Source organism: Otolemur garnettii, unplaced genomic scaffold (genome assembly GCF_000181295.1).
Source record: "Otolemur garnettii isolate 467f Iridium unplaced genomic scaffold, OtoGar3 scaffold00164, whole genome shotgun sequence".
Lineage (NCBI taxonomy): Eukaryota > Metazoa > Chordata > Mammalia > Primates > Galagidae > Otolemur > Otolemur garnettii.
Window position 1 is genome coordinate 3,453,013 of NW_003852559.1, and position 19,126 is coordinate 3,472,138.

Genomic DNA, 19,126 nt, shown 5'->3' on the forward strand with positions numbered 1-19,126 from the left:
GATGCCCAAATTTTGATTTTAACTCCATGAAACCCATTTTGGGCTTCTGATCCCCCCATAATTATAATACATTTTCTGTTGCTGTAAGCTATCGAATGTCTAGTAATCTTTTTTTATAGCAATGATAAGAAAAATACAATGGGTTACATCAATTCTTCAGTTAGCTCTCAAGATAAAATATCATTTCTATTGGGAATTCTCTTTTCTAAACCAGCTATTAGGTTATCTGTTTTTGCTGTTTTTATTTTTTATCTCTCTTTTTAGCTGCTCATTTTTCTTGCAATTATTATTATTATTATTATTGGAGATAGATTTGTTTTGTTATTCAGGCTACAATGTGGTAGTGAGGTACCCACTTGAACACATGGGGTCAAGGGGTCTTCTTGCCTTGGTCACTCAAGTAACTGAGATTATGGGGATGTACCTTATCCAGCTAATAAATAAAAAATAGAGACAGGTTCTTACTATATTGTCCAGGGTGGTCTTGAACTCATAGCCTCAATTAATCTTCAAGCCCCTGTCTTCCATGTCGCTCAGATGATAGGGATGAGCACCAAACCCAGCTCAGATCATCTTTTATCATGTTCTGTTTCTTTCATTACACCATTTTCCTCCCTGGATAGTGGTAGTGTTCAAAATTCTGTCACATTTACTAGATTATAATCTCAGTGAAGAAGAAGCCATCTCAGGGTGTATAGAATACATGGTAGAAAAGTATTCAACAAATATTTTGAATATACGAATATATAATTAAGATAATAATGAAACTAATACTATGTCTAGAGTACATGCTGTGCATTTTTTGTTTGTTTTTGAGACAGAATCTCACTATGTTGCCCTCAGTAGAGTGTTGTGGTGTCACAGCTCACAGCAACCTCAAACTCTTGGGGTTGAGCAATTCTCTTGCCCCAGCCTCCACAGGTGCCCACCACAATGCCCTATTTTTGGTTGCAGTTGCCATTGTTGTTTAGCTGGCCCTGGCCGGGTTGGAACCTGCCAGCCTTGGTGTATGTGGCTGGCACTGTAACCACTGTGCTATGGGTGCCGTGCCTGTGCTGTGTATTTTTGTATGCAGGTATCTGTGCACCTATGTTTGTGTATGTATGTTCATCTTTTGTATACACATACACAAACTACACTCATCAGCGTGTAGCTAGCTCCACTCATGAAAGAAGTTGGTCAGGGAAAATCAATCATCATATATTCTCAAAAGTAAAGCATAAGGAAAATGTCGTTAAGTTAGGTAAGAATTTAAAGTTAGAGGATTTGATAATAGAATACTTGGTGCTTGTAAATGTTTCTAAATATGTTATATTCTGGTCGACCAAACTTAACTCTTATCTGAAATAACAAAGTAAAAATGATAATGAGATATCACCAGACCACCCTCCTCCAAAGAATGGCTAGAATTAAAAATGTTCTATTATACCAACTATAACCAAGAATATAGGTAAAGTAACATCCATTATTACCACTTTGGAAAACAGTTTGGCATTACCTAGTAAAATTGAACATATATATAATCTAAGATCTTACACTTCCACTCCTAGATATGTACTTTAAAAACTACAAAAAGATCATGTTTACCACAATGCAATGATAATGATGTTTATAACAACTATTATTTTTCAATAGCCAAATAATGACCACTTTCTCCTGGGGCTAACTCTTTCATCTGTACTGAATTGTCATTGTTGGATGGGACTATCTGGCTCTGGTTGGTGCCTCAGTTCTTCAGCTGATTTACTCACCTCTAAACAGGCTAGCTTGGGCTTATTCACTTGGACCTACAAGATTCCAAAGGAAGAAAATATTTATATTCTATGTATAAATATTCTTGTGCTCTAGGGTCAGAACTTAGACAACATTTCTTTATTGCACTTTAGTCACCAAAACAAGGCCAGCTCAGAGTCAAGAGTTGTGAGAAGCCAACATTACTTCTTCATAAAAGAACCTGAAAATATTTCTGGCCAGTTTTATAACTCACAGCAGCCAGTAATCATGAAATAAGTATGTCGATGTAGATGTTAGTTAGTACTTTGAATTTTATTTTCAGACCCCAAACTGCTAAGTTCCTACTACTCTTTTACTACTTTCTCTGTGTTTTGAGTGATTGCCCAATCTATGTTATATATGCTTACACAATGTCTAATATGTATGCAAAGTATTGAATTATTTTCTTTCTTTAGTCATCCAGATGCCCAAATACCAAAATGCAGCCACTCAGGATATAAAAATGTTTACATTGGAAAATTACTTTTATTTTTCCCTAAATAAATCTGGAAAATGTGTAAATGCTATAGTACAAAAAATCTGTTTCAGTGAATGAAACTAGACACAAAGGGCCATGTACTGATGTTCATATGATGAAATGTCCTGAATAGACAAATCCATCAAGACAAAGGATGGACTATGGTCACTAGGGTCTGCTAGGGGTGAGGAGTGGAGAGTGGCTGCCACTGAGTATGGTATAAACATTTAGACATAAACAATATGTATGTTTGAATGTTATACACTACGAGATAATGATATTAATTAGAATTATGAAATCATTGAAGAAGATACTTGTGATAATAAGAATGGCAAAGAGATATTGTAAAATGTGTTGCTATTCAATAATTTAGACTCACCCAAATCAAAAATAATTGTAATGTAATTATCCACATTATAATTTCAATAATAATTTGGTTTTTTCCCTAAATATTAATTACAAAAAATGGTCTATTATTTACAGAGTTATGCTTACTTATAGCAACCAGTATGGAACAATATTGAAAAGACTTTCACAGATAATACATATTCAGTTATAAGTGGCATGCTTTTCAACGTTTATTTAGGAAAACAGCAAATCGAAGGCTTTATGGACAGATTATTTGAAACAAATATTAGAGCTTACATAAATATAAGAAGAGTTGTAGACCTTAATTAAGGTCTTGGGAGTATGAAGGATTTAGCGGATCAGATAATGTCAAAAACAATGGCATGCTAAAGGATTTATATAAGATGCTCGGTTGGAACTTGCAAGAAAATTCCAGATCTTTTTCTTTGCATGTCTGACCACAAAAAAGAAAGATTGTGGGGAGGTATTTGGAAGTTGTCACCTGTAAGAAAATTTCAGTGAAATCCTTAGGAGCTGGCTCAGGAATGTTACTGGTCAATGGGACCGCAAGTCAGGAAGAAGAGCTAGATGTTGGACCCTGTCTTCCCAGCAATTGTCCTGTCTGACTGCTGCAATCTGCTGAGAGGAGTGGCTTCCCCTCACCCACATGCCTCTGTTGGCCAGCTTAAACCAATTCATATGGGGACATGGTTTCTGAGAAACCTAGTTTTCAATTTTTGTCCTTGAAATAATTATAAACATCCAATACTAGTTAAAAGTGAGAATGACCAAGATATATTTTATTTCTCTAAACAAATGTTGAGTAAAATTAATGTAAAACAATATATAGTATGATATTGTATATGTGACATTTCAAAATATCAAAAATACTATGCTTTGATTATGCTAGAAAGGTTAGTGGCTGACTTGTAATGTAGCAACAGTGTCCCATACTGAATTAAACAGCTCAAGCTGGGTTCCTGCTTTGCTACATGGTTACTCTTTCATTCTGGCAATTTGCTATCATCAGTAGGCTTTTCTTCCCTCATTTTTTAATGGAGGAAATGCTATCTACCTTTAAAGAATTGTTATGGCATTTAAATAAGCTCATCTATATATAAAACCTGAGCAGAGTAGCAGGCTAGAGTGAACTCACAATAGTTGGTAGCGCCCTCTGCCTTCTATCTATAACAAGTGCACTGATATTTCCCTAAGACTTCACCCGGCTTGGTTTCACTTGATGATTACCTGGTGGTGGGTTCTTTGGATAGAATAAACACATGAAACTATGGCGTCTAAACCTTGGGGAGAAATATCTGAGAATTACATTAGAAGATATTAGGCATAGATAGTTCTTCCCTATACAATGATAGGAATCAATTTTCCATCACAATTTAATACATTTTTAATATCTCAGATTATATGAATTTTAATATTTTTCATCTGATTTTAATAATCCATTTGGTAAGCCTTGGGAAGTTTGCATGAAATGATTTTTCTAAATAAGTTTTTATTTCATCAAACAACAGAATTTTTAGATGAGGAAGTTCAGTCATCACCTGTAAGAGTTAAAAAGAATGGAAACGTTGAAAATAATATTCCTCCTACCGAATAGTAAAGGTTTTTCTCATTTATAGAAAGGACAGTATTAAATACTAGACTTCTCAAAGTTTGCCGATACTGTTTGGAAAAATATAACATAATTTTTAATATTTCTAATAATTATTCATTTTCAAACAATTAAAGAACTAGAAATGTGTGTTTTATTATCAGAATATCTAAATTAATTTTATAAAGTAGCCATATATTGTTTAATTATATAAAGTAGCCAAGGATTGTTAGTCTTTTTCTGCATCCATTTGAAGCATAGTTTCAAAATCAGAGTGCCAGTAAATTCTAAGTCAAAAATATTAGGGGATGGACACCTTTAGAAAAATACTAAAATAGCTGTAGCTAAACGACCCTTAGACAGGTCTACATCATAACACCATGAAAGAGAATTTGTCAACGATTCAAATAAGTATAAAAATACTTCTTTCCTAGCAAAAATAGAGAGCACTGGCATTGCCAATGGGAATTAGGAGAATTTTTATTTCTGTATGCAGTTTTCTGAAATTTTATTGCTCTCGCCAGACAGTTTGTAAACCAGTAAGAATGTTGTTGAACTTTCCATCTATATTAGCATTAAACTGTGTACGATGGTTGTGACAATATGCTAAAATGATTATTTTCTTTTACCACTTTTCAGGATAAGTTTATACTGACCCTTAGAGAGTTAGGAAAAAAAAAAAAAACTTCTGAAATTCTATAGAAATCACTAGAGAGGGAACGACTCTATAGAAGAAGAAGTAGGTATTTTGAAGAAGTCACCAACAAACACCTGTAAGTTATTTTCACATTAATACCAGGAGCAACTGGACACGCATCATCACAACAGCCTTGTCTTTGCACATGTAGAAAATTATATGAAATGATTTTTTTTATCATATTTCATGTCACATACTGCTGCAAAATTAAAGAATACAAAAATCACAAGAATGTTCCTCACTAGTCACTTGTTAGACAGCATCCCAATTTTTTTTCCGTATTACAAAAGGAATGAACTTTTAGAAATCAAGAAATAACAGAAATTACAATTTATACAATGAGCTTTTGTACTTTTGTACCTTCTACAGATAGTATATCTTGCAGATGCCGAAGAGATCCGTTTACAACAATGTTCCAAATGTTCAGGTTCTTCCTGTGAATTTAGACCAAATTTCAAATTCCTTAGCAATGGCCTACACGGCCTCTTGTGAAATGCCTCCCACTGATCTCTGTTCCTTCTGTCATCTGCTTTTCTTGTTACACTCTTGCCAGCCTGGCCCCTTTGCTCTTCATGACACAATTATTCTTGTTCTGGCCTCCTACGATTTTTTTTTTCCAGATATTTGTGTAGTTTTCTGTAGTTTTATGGGCAACTTGGTTCAAATACCACCTATTTAGAGAGGCTTTCCTTGCTCACCTTATCCAAAATAACCATCCTCATTCATGCTTCATCTTCTTATCTACCTTTTTTGTCCCAGCATTTTCACTAGCTGTTTTCAAATACATGTACGTTTGCAGTGTTTTCGTTCATTAATTCTCCTTGATTATTATGTAAGTTCCATGAGGGTGAGCATAAGGTTTGTTTTGGTCAATAAGGGGGGACAGCTGAAAAATATAAATCATTTACCATTGATTTTAATTTTTATTGGTTCTCACATTTTAATGGTAGACTGACACTATTAACCAATTCTAGGAGTCCATCTTTAGACCATGCTTCACGTTATTTTTACTTGTTAGGTTAGTAGCAAATACATTGGCAAATAAACATTATAGAATTCATATATACTATGTTGAATTTTCCTTTATGTCATCAATTATTCAGCTATATTGCATAGTATGTGTTTTCCTAAAAGCTTCTGCTTTAACATGCCTTATCAGTTACAAAAATGACTTGAAAATATTAATATAACTATCTCCTTAATTGAATTGTTCAAGACTGTTTAAGTCAGCCGAATCTCTAGAGATTGTTATTGCATATACAAGCTAAATTGCATTATGTTTTGTTTAATGAAGCTAAGTGTTTCGTGATTTCAGTCAATTATGACTGCTAATTATAAACATTGATTAAAAGTGACTTGGGTTTGATATTTTGAAGTTGTTCCTTTCCAACATTTCTTGCTTCTTCAAATGCTATTGAATTATTGAATTTGAATTTTCAATTCTATTGTTTGAATAATCTGAATTTAGCAAAGTATCTCAAGAATGGAAGAAAAAGTATCCAATTTACTCAGCCCTACTATGAAACTAATTCATAGCTTTCATATGAAAGTTATAACTCAATTATAGTTCCACAATATGGGGAAAGAGGAGAGGGAGGGGAGAGGATGGGTGGAGGGATGGTGATTGGTGGGATCACGCCTATGGCTCATCTTACAAGGGTACATGTGAATTTTTCTAAATGTGGAATATAAATGTCTTAACACAATAACTAAGAAAATGACATGTAGGCCATGTTAACTGCTTTGATGAAAATGTTTCAAATTTTATATAAAACCAGCACACTGTACACCATGACTGTATTAATGTACGTGGCTATGATTTAATTAAAAAAGTATTAAAAGGTTAATATTATAGAAGTATACAAATATATATATTTATTCTGATACATAAAAATTGAGGTGATTATCTATTTTATAAAGCATACTTTACTATTTAAACTATTTAAACAAAATAAGAATCAGTGTCATTTCATCTCTTTAAGGGAATTAATGTTTTAGAAAGGTGCCTAAGTCATTGAAAAGAGTTTTTAAGCTAAGTCAGTCATATAACTAATAGTAATCTAAAATATAGACATCAAAAGGGTATATTACCTAGTGAAAGGAAAGAAATAATTATTAGGAACAATTTGAAATACACTACCTAACTTATAGTGAGGTTTTCTATTGATATATAAAATCACATATTTCTCATATCAATATAGAATTGTAAAAGATAGTTTGACCAATATCTGGCCATCCTCTGTACATGTGAGTCAGAAACCTGACTCATCCATTCTTCTGTCTCTTCCCTTGCAAAAAGTTTCAATTCCTTGAAGTACCATTAAATAAATAATACTCCATAATTAATACTATAGTCAATAAACATTATATCACAAAGTCAAAAAGATTAACATTTTCACATAAAGATTATTTGGCTTGTAGTATCTACTATCTTTTAAAATATATAATAGAACAAATACAAACAAATCAACTTAATCCATGTTTTGGAAACAAATATTCCATCATTTCCTAGAGAGGAAAACCAGATTTATGTCAAAGATCTATGTATTCTATGTGGGTAGATCTCATACTCATACTCAGTACTGGTTGTTGACTGCTATGTACATCATCTTTTCCCGCTCCTAAATGGAAATGCAGATTGCATTTTTTTTTTTTTTTACGCTTTGGTTGTATGAGAGCCAGAAATCCTATTTCTTTAATTCACAAGTCTTTAGATCAAGAGTAAATGTAACAAAGGAATGAATCTTTTTTAATTTGTACCTGATCTAATCCAGCTTACAATTTCCTGGGTAATAAACCTGACCCTGATGCAATATTTGCATGAGACTATTGTTTGCACTGGAAGAGACTAGTGTATGTTTCGTGTGAGAGGAAACAAAATTTGTTGTCTTTGGAAAGGACGTGGTTGGTTAAAAATGTATGAAGTCCTAGGTATTAATACATTGCTCAATAAGAGGTGAAGATCCTTACCCACCCTTCAATCCTCACCTCACCTAGAAGGTGGATAAACTCACGTCTTCTTTGACAATGAAAAGCATATGATATGACTTCAGATGCAAGCTCAGAAAAATCCATGAAATTTTTGTCCTTTTTTGCTAGAAAATCTTGAGTCACCTACCATGATGATGACAACAGCACAGAGACAGACCAAGAGTGGGCTTTCTGGCAACAATCCCAGCTGAATCCTCGTCTGTTTCATAATGTTACTGGATGCTAGACAATGAGACTGTCACATTGTGGAGAGCTGGATGGTTCTGTCTGACAGTTAAATTCCTTGTGCAGTACTTTAATTCTTTCAAGGCTTCTTGTAACTTTGTGTGTTCAGGCATAAATTAGCTATTTCCCTAGAGTAAGTTTAGTTACTTAAGATCACAGCTTGGAGGATCTCTTCTGAATGTTAACAAGTGTCCAGTAAAGATTCTACTTTCTGGCTATTCCAGTCTTGAAAGTCTCCTAGTTCTGTATGAGTCTTGGTAAATATGAATTTACATTTCTCCTGTTATTCTTCATTGGCCTCATATATTTTAAACCTGTGCATGAAGGACTTAATGATAGTGGCAGACTCAAAGGAACATTTATGAAAATTTCAGGAGCCTTTTTGGCACCTGATTTCCTCCACACAAGTAATCTGCCCAGCACAGTTCATAGGCTCAGCCTCTACTTACCGTCTCCCCTTCCTCAATTCAACAAGATTGCGGGAATGTTCTTGACATTTTCCTTCCTGTAGAATGGTCTGGAAAATGATTCCAGGTAGAAAATCAGATTAGTTGTGGGGCTCACCCCACTTGTCTCCCTGTCTTGGAGACCAGGGTCCGATGCTATGTGTCTCGCAATATCTGGAAAACAAAGTTATTCCATATATTTGTGTCTGCCTTTAAAATTACTTACAATAGGAGTAAAAGTTTAATTATAGTTACTCACTGTGGATGGAAGTAAACATCTCTCTTTGAATTTAAATAATTATCTGTGCCACAGTTGGAGGGCCACATATTAAGAAGGAATAACCCCAATATATTACATGATTTAATAATTATAGCAGCAACGTATTTTTAAATGTTATTATATATAGTTTATTCTTTGTGAAATAAAAATGTCAGTAAAACCACTGAAATCAATCATATGTATTACTGAAATACCCTTAGAGATTCCAATGATCTCATAAATTAGATATTTTTATGATAATATTAATATGAAATATAAATCTAAAATTCAAGTACTTAGGCTACGTTTAGTGTAAAGTTTAAAAAGAACACTTAAAATGCAGATTGTCATTTGCTGTTCAAAGCCCATGGAAGGGAAGGACCACCTGCCAAAGGTAGTTCCCCTACTTGAAAAGCAAGTAGAGTGACGGGGAAAAGAAAAATAAAAGTTTAGTGGGCTTTTTTTTTAATATCAAGAGATAATTTTACACTAGCCCATAAAGGCTTTGTAATACTTTACTATTAAAATAATATTTCAAATCTATGCACAAGTAATTGTGCTGTTTACTTTGATATGTGTTTTTTTTAATGAGGAAAAATTCTATTACATTTGCCCATGTAGTTTTGGCAGACTGGTCAAAAATCATGCCAAACCCAACTGTAAATAAATTCTAAATTAAGGGATTATACAAGTACTTTTTTCTTTTTACATATATGTGTGTTTATTAGGTTTCCACTTTTGCCTCCATAAAATTAAAAAGGCTTAAAATTTAATAACAATAACGGTATCTAAGATAAGGACTAGAAACAAAAACCTCGTAAAGAATGAAGGAAGATAAGTACATTCAGAAAAGAAATCAGATGATTGCTGCATCGAAATATTAAGCAATAATAATAATAATGCAAAGAAAGTAGCTTTCACATTGTCAAATAAGAGTATGTCTATTGTAGAATGCTTTGACTCTGAGGTTCAGTATGGAGTCATCAGTTAACTTTTTATGTTTAGTAAATATGTCACAAAATAGTCTCAGTCATGTATCTATGCCTATAAGATGAATGATGGATTCTACATTTTATAATTATTCTCAAAAAAGTGCATATATATAAAGCCTGGTAGAAAGCCTTGACAAAGCCCCACCAGGCACAGCTCTTGTCTGTGGTTACCACAGCTGCTTTCAACAAGTTCAATTCTTTTCTCAGTTCTAGGGGTTCTAATTTTTGGCCTCTATTTACAAGTTCTTGACGATTTAGTTAACTTTGCATGACACTCATTGTTGAGTCGTCACAGCCAAGAACTGACTAATAGCTAGGAAAACAAATAAGTAAGCAAACAGGAAGACAGAATACCAAAACTCAAAAGAAGTAGACTAAATATTTAGTGGGGAATCCTTTAAAAAATAGCAAATTTCGAGTATGGAATAACATCTAGGTACTTCGCTTAACTCAGGAAACACCTTCCACACCTTCCACACAAATTCCAGGTGCAGATGTTTGGCTGTTCTAGGAACAGGTGCACTGTCCATTGATCAGAGTATTTTGTTTTGTTCTATATCATAAAGTAATCACACAAGTTGGGTTACATCTATTGTAGTATGTGGCACACAGAGAAACAATGATAAAACAATTAGGCAGTCTAAACAAAATCTATGCTTTATTCCTTAAATTCTGTAGCACTTTTTCTTCAGAAACGTGTATTCCACACTTCAAACTTTATTAGTAATGACTGTGATCCACAGACACAGAAGAAACAAGAAGATTGCTCTGCATGCAAAGGGAAACTTGAACACTGGAATGAAATTTGAATTGAGAATGGTATTAGCCATTACAAAAGAAACTTTTAAAAATATACATTTTAGCAAAATCTTACTGCAAAAACCATTTCAGTGAAGCATGAAGCTCTTTTTTCCACATAAAAGTGTTTTATTAATGCAGTTTCCCGTTCAGAAAAGGACCCATGTCTAGCCATTTTCCAAGTGCCCAGGCTCAGTTATCACTTTCAGACTGCATATAGTTCAGATCGTCATTCTAATTTCCTGTGTGGTACATGACAAAATATGACAAAGCACTTTATTTCTTGACCTTGCTCTACTGGAATTTGTAGGAGTATCTCTAAGCATAAGGCATCAGGTAGATTTCTAACATATTGCAGCTTTATGCAGTTGTTACCATGCACTTGCACCCAAATTAAGAACTGTCCCCTCAGGAAGATTATGTGATAATCCTTGAAATGATGTTGACTCTACTGGAAAGTCTCAAAAATCCTTGGATCTGCATCTAGATCCTATGTAAGATTTTTAAACAGCCCAACATTGATAGTTTCCCAAGCATTGAAAGTTTCACTCTCCAATTGAAGTCTGACCACTAATAATCTTATTGAGGTTTAAAAATTAGTCTTGACTAATTATAAAATATACTTTGAGCTTTGGCAGGATTGGTGACTATTTTGTACAGAGGATAGAGGAAAAAAGTAAGCCCCCTATAATTAAGCCATTTGCCATCCTTCTCTTCTTTCATCCCTACACACCCACCCCATCTAAGACTTTATAACATGAAGTCACAGAACTATTAATTGGAATAGATGGAACCACAAGCCAGAACTGCACCAAAGACCATTCTTTTTACTAATCACACTGCTGTTCCTTTCTCCAAATGACAACTCTACAGTGGTTAATTTACTTTGTAAAAATAATTCCAATGCTTCACACACACAGAAAATACATCACTGGATTTTCCAGTATCCCACACAGTCATGTCAAACTGACAAAATGAGACATGAAGCCTGGATTTGGGGGACAATCAACAAAATAAGTTATAAACAAATTAAATTACAAGGCAAAACATCTGAGACTGGAAATTTTCCTTCATTTATCTAGAACTGCTATGTAGACCACATGAATAGCTAATATTAGGGAAGCTTTACCACAACTTTATTTCAGAAACAAACTAATTTAGATGACTGATGCACATTCGCTAATAAGCAAATGTGACAAGTTTCAAGTCTTATTTCTAACTTAAATGAATGAGATCCTATCTTCCCAGTCTAACTAGCTTAATTCTCCTTAGCACAAAGCTATTTTACTACTTTAGACAAGGTAAAAGAAAGTGCTGAGAGGAAAAATGCATTATTATGTTGTACCAGATGCATAAGGAGCTTTTCACCTGGAAATAAAGATCCCAAGCCCTCCATTGCACTTTTATTTGAATGTAACATTTGGGAGAATTATTCAAAAGGGCTGCTACTTCACAATTAAATCGGAGGTCCTAAAAGAACAAGCAAGAAAACCGGGTTTGGAATATCAGTTTCTCACCCTTATCATCAAGGCTCACTTCCTGCCATCTTCAGTATTTGTTGAGCATTTGAATGTACCAGCACAACGGAACATACAGAAAACATTGTTCCTGCTCTTGAGGAGCTTATATTCTAAACGGAAAAACAAAAAACAAATAAAAAAAAACACTACTGTTTTTTAAATGGCCTTTTTTGTTTGGGGCTTTTTTGCAAAGAACTGAGGGAATAATCTACAGAGTGAGCTATGTGTATAATTAAGCCACCTCATTACTTAGAGAACAGACGAAAGAGGAAGGATATTGAAGGGCCGCAATGACAGTTCAGGATAGGTAGGGCTCACAGGGAGAGCAGCGCAATCTCACCAGCTAAGGAGATTTGCTGCAGAAATCAGATCAGGGGAATAGATGATGGGGATGCGAGTGAAGGAAGGAGGTATCTCAGACATTGAGCGGAGCCAGAAAGATCCTGCAGCTTTTCCCAAACATAGTCACCAAGGAAGAACGGTTGCTGAGAAGCAGAAGGCTAGAAAAGAATGGTAAACCTGTGCACATGACAAGTAGAAAGAGTAAGGGTTAAAACTGAAGGCCGGCTAGAAGAGTAAAGAAATTCTTATACACCAACAGTGATCTGGAAGCCCTCAACTTATAGTTCATGCTATCCGATGGCGTCATAAGCCAAGAACACCATGGCTTCCTAAGTTAGAAAATGCCATATATCAAAAATTGAAACAGAACACAACTATTTTTTCCAATCAGTCTTCCTTTCCTCAGAAAAAAAAAATAAGAACTCATTTTTAGGGGGTGGGGAAGAGGAGAGGGGAGCACGGTGCAGGGTTAGAAACAGTAGTTTTACTAGTATTATTTTTGTTATGATAACCTTTGTGTTTAAATCTGGTAAAAACTATACTAGCTGCCAAGAAGGAATAAGAAGTAAATTTCCAAAAATGTACAATTTTTTTTAAGAGAAGGTTCAGAATCAGAAGACTAATTTACATGAAAAACTGCAGAGAAAGTAGTTGAGAAGTCCACCCACAAAACTTTCATTCCACTTCCATGAACTTAACACACATGTTCTTAACAATTATGCTTGGATTGTTCATGAAATTTTCCTAAGACGTATTAAATAAAGCTATCCATCATCTCAAGTAATTTCCCTGTTAACTATTTTTTTACAGCACATGCTTGTTAAGTAAATATCAAAAAAAAAAAAAACCACAAAAGTAAAAAACCTCAAAGAAGTTCAACGCATTTTCAGTTTGTTTCCCCGCTGTACTTCATAAGCATGAAATAATGGATGTCAAATAATCCTTTACTGCATCTTTACTTTTACATTTGCTGTTAGGTTGCCTAAAATATTTCAATACAAATACAATGAATGTAGCAAAAGAATGAAAACAACATCAGATACTATACAAATAATGGAATGTGGACGCTTTCTGCCCTTATCCAGACCAAACTGGGTCACAACTTTGTCTAGAGGAGGGGTTTTTAACTGGTGTGTCACAGCACATTGGGAAAGGATCTTAGGTGTGCCACAAAAAATTTTTAAAGATCATTCATTAAATTATTTTCAAAAAAATTTCCAAGCACGGTAAGTATACATTTTTTTAACTCCTTTTTTTGACCAGCATAATTTAAGTGTGCCACAGAAGTTTAAATATAGGTTCGAGCGTGCTGTGAGATAAAAATGGTTGAAAAGCATTGGTCTAGAGAGCAGTGATTCTCAACCGTCTTAATGCCGCGACCCTTTAATACAGTTCTTCATGTTGTGGTGACCCCCGACCATAAAATTATTTCGTTGCTAGAGGTAGCGAGAAGTAGCAACGAAAATAATTTTGTGGTTGGGGGGTCACCACAACATGAGGAACTGTATTAAAGGGTCGCAGCATTAGGCAGGTTGAGAAGCACTGCTCTAGAGCAACACTTCTGCAGCTGTAGTAAAGGTGTAAGGCTGAGATTAAGTATTCTGCAGATAAACTTTAACACGTAGTATCCATGAGATATCTGTTTCTACCACAGCCTTGCAATTGTTCCAAACCTTAAAAGGACACATTAACTAGACGCTTATCACTGGAACTAATGATCCCATTTATTCCCCACAGGACAAACCAATATCAAGGCAGTTTTTGAGAACTATTTTTTTATTAATTTTTCTTACTTATACATATGTATATTAGGTTTCCACTTTTGCCTTTACTGAATTAAAAAGGCTAAATTTAATGCCAATAACAATAACGTAAGGACTGAGAACAAAAACCTCATAAAGAATGAATGAAGATAAATACATTCAGAAAAGAAATCAGATGATTGCTGCAACAAAATATTAAGCAATACTAATAATAATGCAAAGAAAGTAACAATCACATTGTCAGATAGAAGTATGTCTATTATAGAATACTTCGATTAGTTAACTTCTTCTTATTTTGTATTTTCCAAAGTCTCAAAAAGACAACTAATATTAATAAATGAAAGTAACAGATAATTTCAAAAAAACAGATCATGCCAAATCTTCTAGACAATAGAAAAAGAAATACTTCAAAATCATTTTACTTAATCTGGATACACTTGCTATTCAAATTGGAGAAAATATATTATTATAAGGGGGAAATTACAAACACATTTCACTTATAAATGAGGATGCATTGAATTCACTTATAAATGAGGATGCCAAGGCAATTTTCTTTGCTTAGACATGGAAGCAGTTTTATTTTATTATTTTTTTGTGAATTTTTTTAATTTCTTATAGCATAACTGTGTACATTAATGCAATCATGGGGTACAGTGTGCTGTTTTCATATACATTTTGAAATATTCTCATCAAACTGGTTAACATAACCTTCATGTCATTTTCTTAGTCATAGAGTTAAAACGTTCATACTCTGCTTTTAGAAAGATTCACTTGTACCCTTGTAAGATAAACCATAGAGGTGACCCCACCAATCTCCCTCCCTCCACCCATTCCCCCCTCCCTCCTCCTTACCCCCTTCCCATATTCTAAGGCTATAATTAGGTTATGACATTGCTATAAAAGCTATGAATTAGTTTCATAGTAGGGCTGTGTGCACTGGATACTTTTTCTTCCATTCTTGAGATACTTTGCCAAGAAGAACATTTTCCAATTCTATCCATATAAACATGAAGGAAGTAAAGTCTCCATCCTTCTCTAGGGCTGCATAGTATTCCATGGTGTACATGTACCACAATTTATTGATCCATTCGTGGGTCAATGGGCATTTGGGCTTCTATAGAAGCAGTTTTAACATTAACCCTTGTGAAGCCACAATGTACCCAAACTACTATGTCAAACATTCACAACATGTATAAAAATTCATGTTGATCATTTCAAGATGAACACACAAAACTCTGAAAATGTTAACTGGTTCTACTCCCCTAATACTAAACATAAAACCATCTCGGAGATATATAATTTCAAATAGAAGTAATACAGGTCTATCATAATTTGTAAACAATTTGTGGGGCAACATGGATGACAGACTGGTTGCTGTGTAAATTTTATAAAAATGCAGACAAAAGTTGGAAGGCAGGGTATTTCCCTCCTTCTGATTCATCTTTATCTCCTTGAGTACCCAATGTCCACAACGTTATCTCTCAGACATGCATTATTAGCTTGCCTCCCTTGTATCAAGTTCAGCAATGGCTTGCTTCATCAAAAGCTGTCTTTGAATGAGAGCAGGCTTTCTGTGTGGAGTTCAGAATCTCAGAACACAGAGAAGTGAAGGGCCAGACTCAGTCTGATAGGATGTTTGGTTGTGCTTCCTTTTGTGAATTTCAAAAGCTTCTTAGTATGTTTGTTGTGACTGATCCACAGTGCCTTTCTTGTCATCACCAGTGGCAACCTCAGTCAAATAACTGTCCTATTCTTTCATTTTCAAATAGAAGACTTTGCTTGCTGCTTGTGTAGCACTGGGAATGAAGAATTTTTCCAAAAGAGACAGTACATATTGTAGATATCTCTTCTCTTAGTATCAACATCTCTCTGTATTCTGCAACCATCTGCTGTGTTTTCTTAGCACCTTCTGTCTTTTACTCAATACTTGCGACAACCCTACAAGGTGACCTATGGGCTCCTACCATATTCTTACAAGCAACTGAGAGAAGGTTCCTCTCTTTGTTGGATAATTAAGCTCCTTGGCTCAGCGACTTTCCTCAGGCTGCTGTGTCATCCCATCGCGCCGCCTGCTCTGCCAGTTTGGGTTTCTAAACCAGCTCATTTTTATCCATGACTTGATGCTCTTTGTATGGATTGGGTGATGGTGGACCATGGGGCCAGCAGTCTCAGAAACATGAGATTCTCGTCGGCTAGAAGGAAGAGATTCAGTTTGGGGCTTTGTAGCCACAAGACCTTTGCGCCAACTTCTCTCTTTCCAGCTGCCACCCAGACTTTCAAAATATCGGTTAGGTGTCGTCACTGTCACAATTATTATTGTTACTTTTTTGCTAGTCGGGAACTATTTTTAATATACTTTCTTGCTAATGTGCAAATATTCCAAGGTAGGATCGACTTACAGTGAGAGGTCGTGCAGTACAGTAGAGAAAAGCATATTCTCTGGAACCAGACTGAGTATAAATCTCGGCTACAACATTTACCAGGGGTGTGAACTGGGGTGCATTACTTAAACTCCCAGTGCCTCAATATTTCCTGTGCTAAAAGAGTGCAGGAGAAGAGATTATAACAGTCTCTACTTCACCGGGTTTTCTAGGAAGGTTAAATTCGTAAATACAAAGTGCTGAGAACAGCGCGTGACAAGTAGCACTTTGAGAGTTTGCTGTTGTTAGTATTATTATTATTACTACTATTATCCTGTCGTTAGAATTAAAGATCTGATGTAGAACAAGCAGGGCTCTACCGGTTTTATCATGATGTAGTGAGATAAAATAATGTCAGGGAAAGTCAGGAGCCTCCGGGCGGAGAGGGCGAGCTCGGAGAGGCGCCGATGGCGGCCGGAGCTGCAGGCTCGCCCCACGGGCCAGGCGCGGGCCGGGGCGCGGCGCTGCATTTCCTGCCCTGCCCCCGCCGCGCCGCCGCGCATGCTCAGCGCGCTCGGCCCGCGCCCGGGATTTATTTTTTTCTGGGCGGCCGCGGCGACCCGGGACTGACTCGGGGATGGGAAGTGAAGCCCCCGGAGCTGCTGCCGGGGCGGCGGCGGCCGCGCGGTGAGGAGCAGCCGGGGGGAGGCAGCTGCGACGCGTCGGTGAGTATCCGGGAAGCGCCACCATGGGGCTCCGTAAGAAGAGCGCCAGGAACCCCCAGGTCCTGAGCCACGAATTCATCCTGCAGAATCATGCGGACATCGTCGCCTGCGTGGGGATGTTCTTCGTGCTGGGGCTGATGTTCGAGGGAACGGCAGAAGTATCTATCGTTTTCCTTACTCTTCAGCACGGCGTCATCGTCCCTGCCGCAGAAGAGCAAGGCGCGGGATCAAAGTCCCTTTATCATTACGGCGCCAAAGATTTGGCGACGATTTTCTTCTACATGCTGGTGGCAATAATCGTTCACGCCTCAATTCAGGAGTATGTGTTGGATAAAATTAACAGGAAAATGCACTTCACCAAAGCGAAACAAAACAAGTTTAATGAATCTGGGCAGTTTAGTGTCTTCTACTTCGTTTCTTGTATCTGGGGCACAATCCTTCTGATCTCTGAAAACTGCCTGTCAGACCCAACTCTCTTATGGAGGGCTCATCCCCATAACATGATGACATTTCAAATGAAGTTTTTCTACATATCACAGTTGGCTTATTGGTTTCATGCTTTTCCTGAACTCTACTTCCAGAGAACCAAAAAACAAGATGTCCCTGGTCAACTGGTGTACATAGGGCTTCACCTCTTTCACATCATTGGAGCTTATCTCTTGTACTTGAACCATTTGGGATTACTTCTTTTGGTGCTGCATTATTTTGTTGAATTACTTTCCCACATGTGCGGCCTGTTTTATTTTAGTGATGAAAGGTACCAGAAAGGGATCTCTCTGTGGGCCATTGTGTTTATTTTGGGTAGACTTGTTACTTTAATTGTTTCTGTCCTCACTGTTGGGTTTCACCTGGCTGGATCGCACAATCGGAATCCGGATTCCATTACTGGAAATGTGAATGTGTTGGCAGCTAAAATTGCTGTTCTGTCGTCCAGTTGTTCTATCCAAGTATACATAACGTGGAACTTAATTACCCTCCGACTTCAGAGGTGGGTAGAGGAGTCTAATTTTCAGACGTCATGTGTGAAGAAGAAACGGTCCAAGTCTAAAAAAGGAACGGAAAATGGAGTGGAAACCTCGCATAGAGTAGACTCTCCCCCAAAGAGGAAAGAGAAATCTTCATGATGAGTTATCTGCTCATTGACTGATATCTCCAAAGGGATCTGCTCTTTGCTATAGGATTTCTTTCTGCACTAGAGATTTTTCTGTTCTTAAAAATAGTTTGTGCTCTTTGGTTTTTGCTATTGTACTGTTGAATGTATTTTTTTTTAAAAAAAACACATTTGAGGGGAGGGTGATTAATATGACTGGGAAAAAACATTTTGGTTAAGACTAAGCTACTTGTCTAAGTAGTTTCAAAGTAGTTTAGAAATCACCATATTTTGTTTTGAATTTTTAAACTTTGAACGTTTTTGTAATGATTTACAAGAGAGAATTACAGGATTTCATGTATCAGTGATACAGTTTCTTGCTCTCACCAATCAAGGTCATGTTTTTAATGTTCTCTGTCAGGGTAAAATGGAAATACTGTGAAGGTGGAAGTCAAATCAATATTCTCAAATTGTTAGAACTTTTTTTTTTTTAAGAATTTACAGTGGAGAAAAGATTTGTAAAACCAACAAAATAATCATATGCTTTATTTTATATGTAGTGATCGTTAGTGCTACATCCCCATTTAAACAAAAAATTAATACTAATGGGTAACGTAGAAATTTGTTGCCATAAATGTTGAATCAAAATATTTTTAATTTAGATAAAAGTATTTCTAAAGAGGCAAAATCATTCCTGTTCCTTTTCAACA

At 35.9% G+C, this 19,126-nt stretch overlaps 1 protein-coding gene across 1 annotated transcript; it reads left to right on the forward strand.

Moving 5' to 3' along the window:
• The first annotated feature begins 17,168 nt into the window (after window positions 1-17,168).
• On the forward strand, window positions 17,169-18,801 carry TRAM1L1 (translocation associated membrane protein 1 like 1). Its single transcript, XM_003800068.2, has one exon. It carries the CDS (start codon window positions 17,350-17,352, stop codon window positions 18,448-18,450), a length of 1,101 nt encoding a protein of 366 aa, XP_003800116.1. The 5' UTR covers window positions 17,169-17,349; the 3' UTR covers window positions 18,451-18,801.
• Window positions 18,802-19,126: the final 325 nt, after the last annotated feature.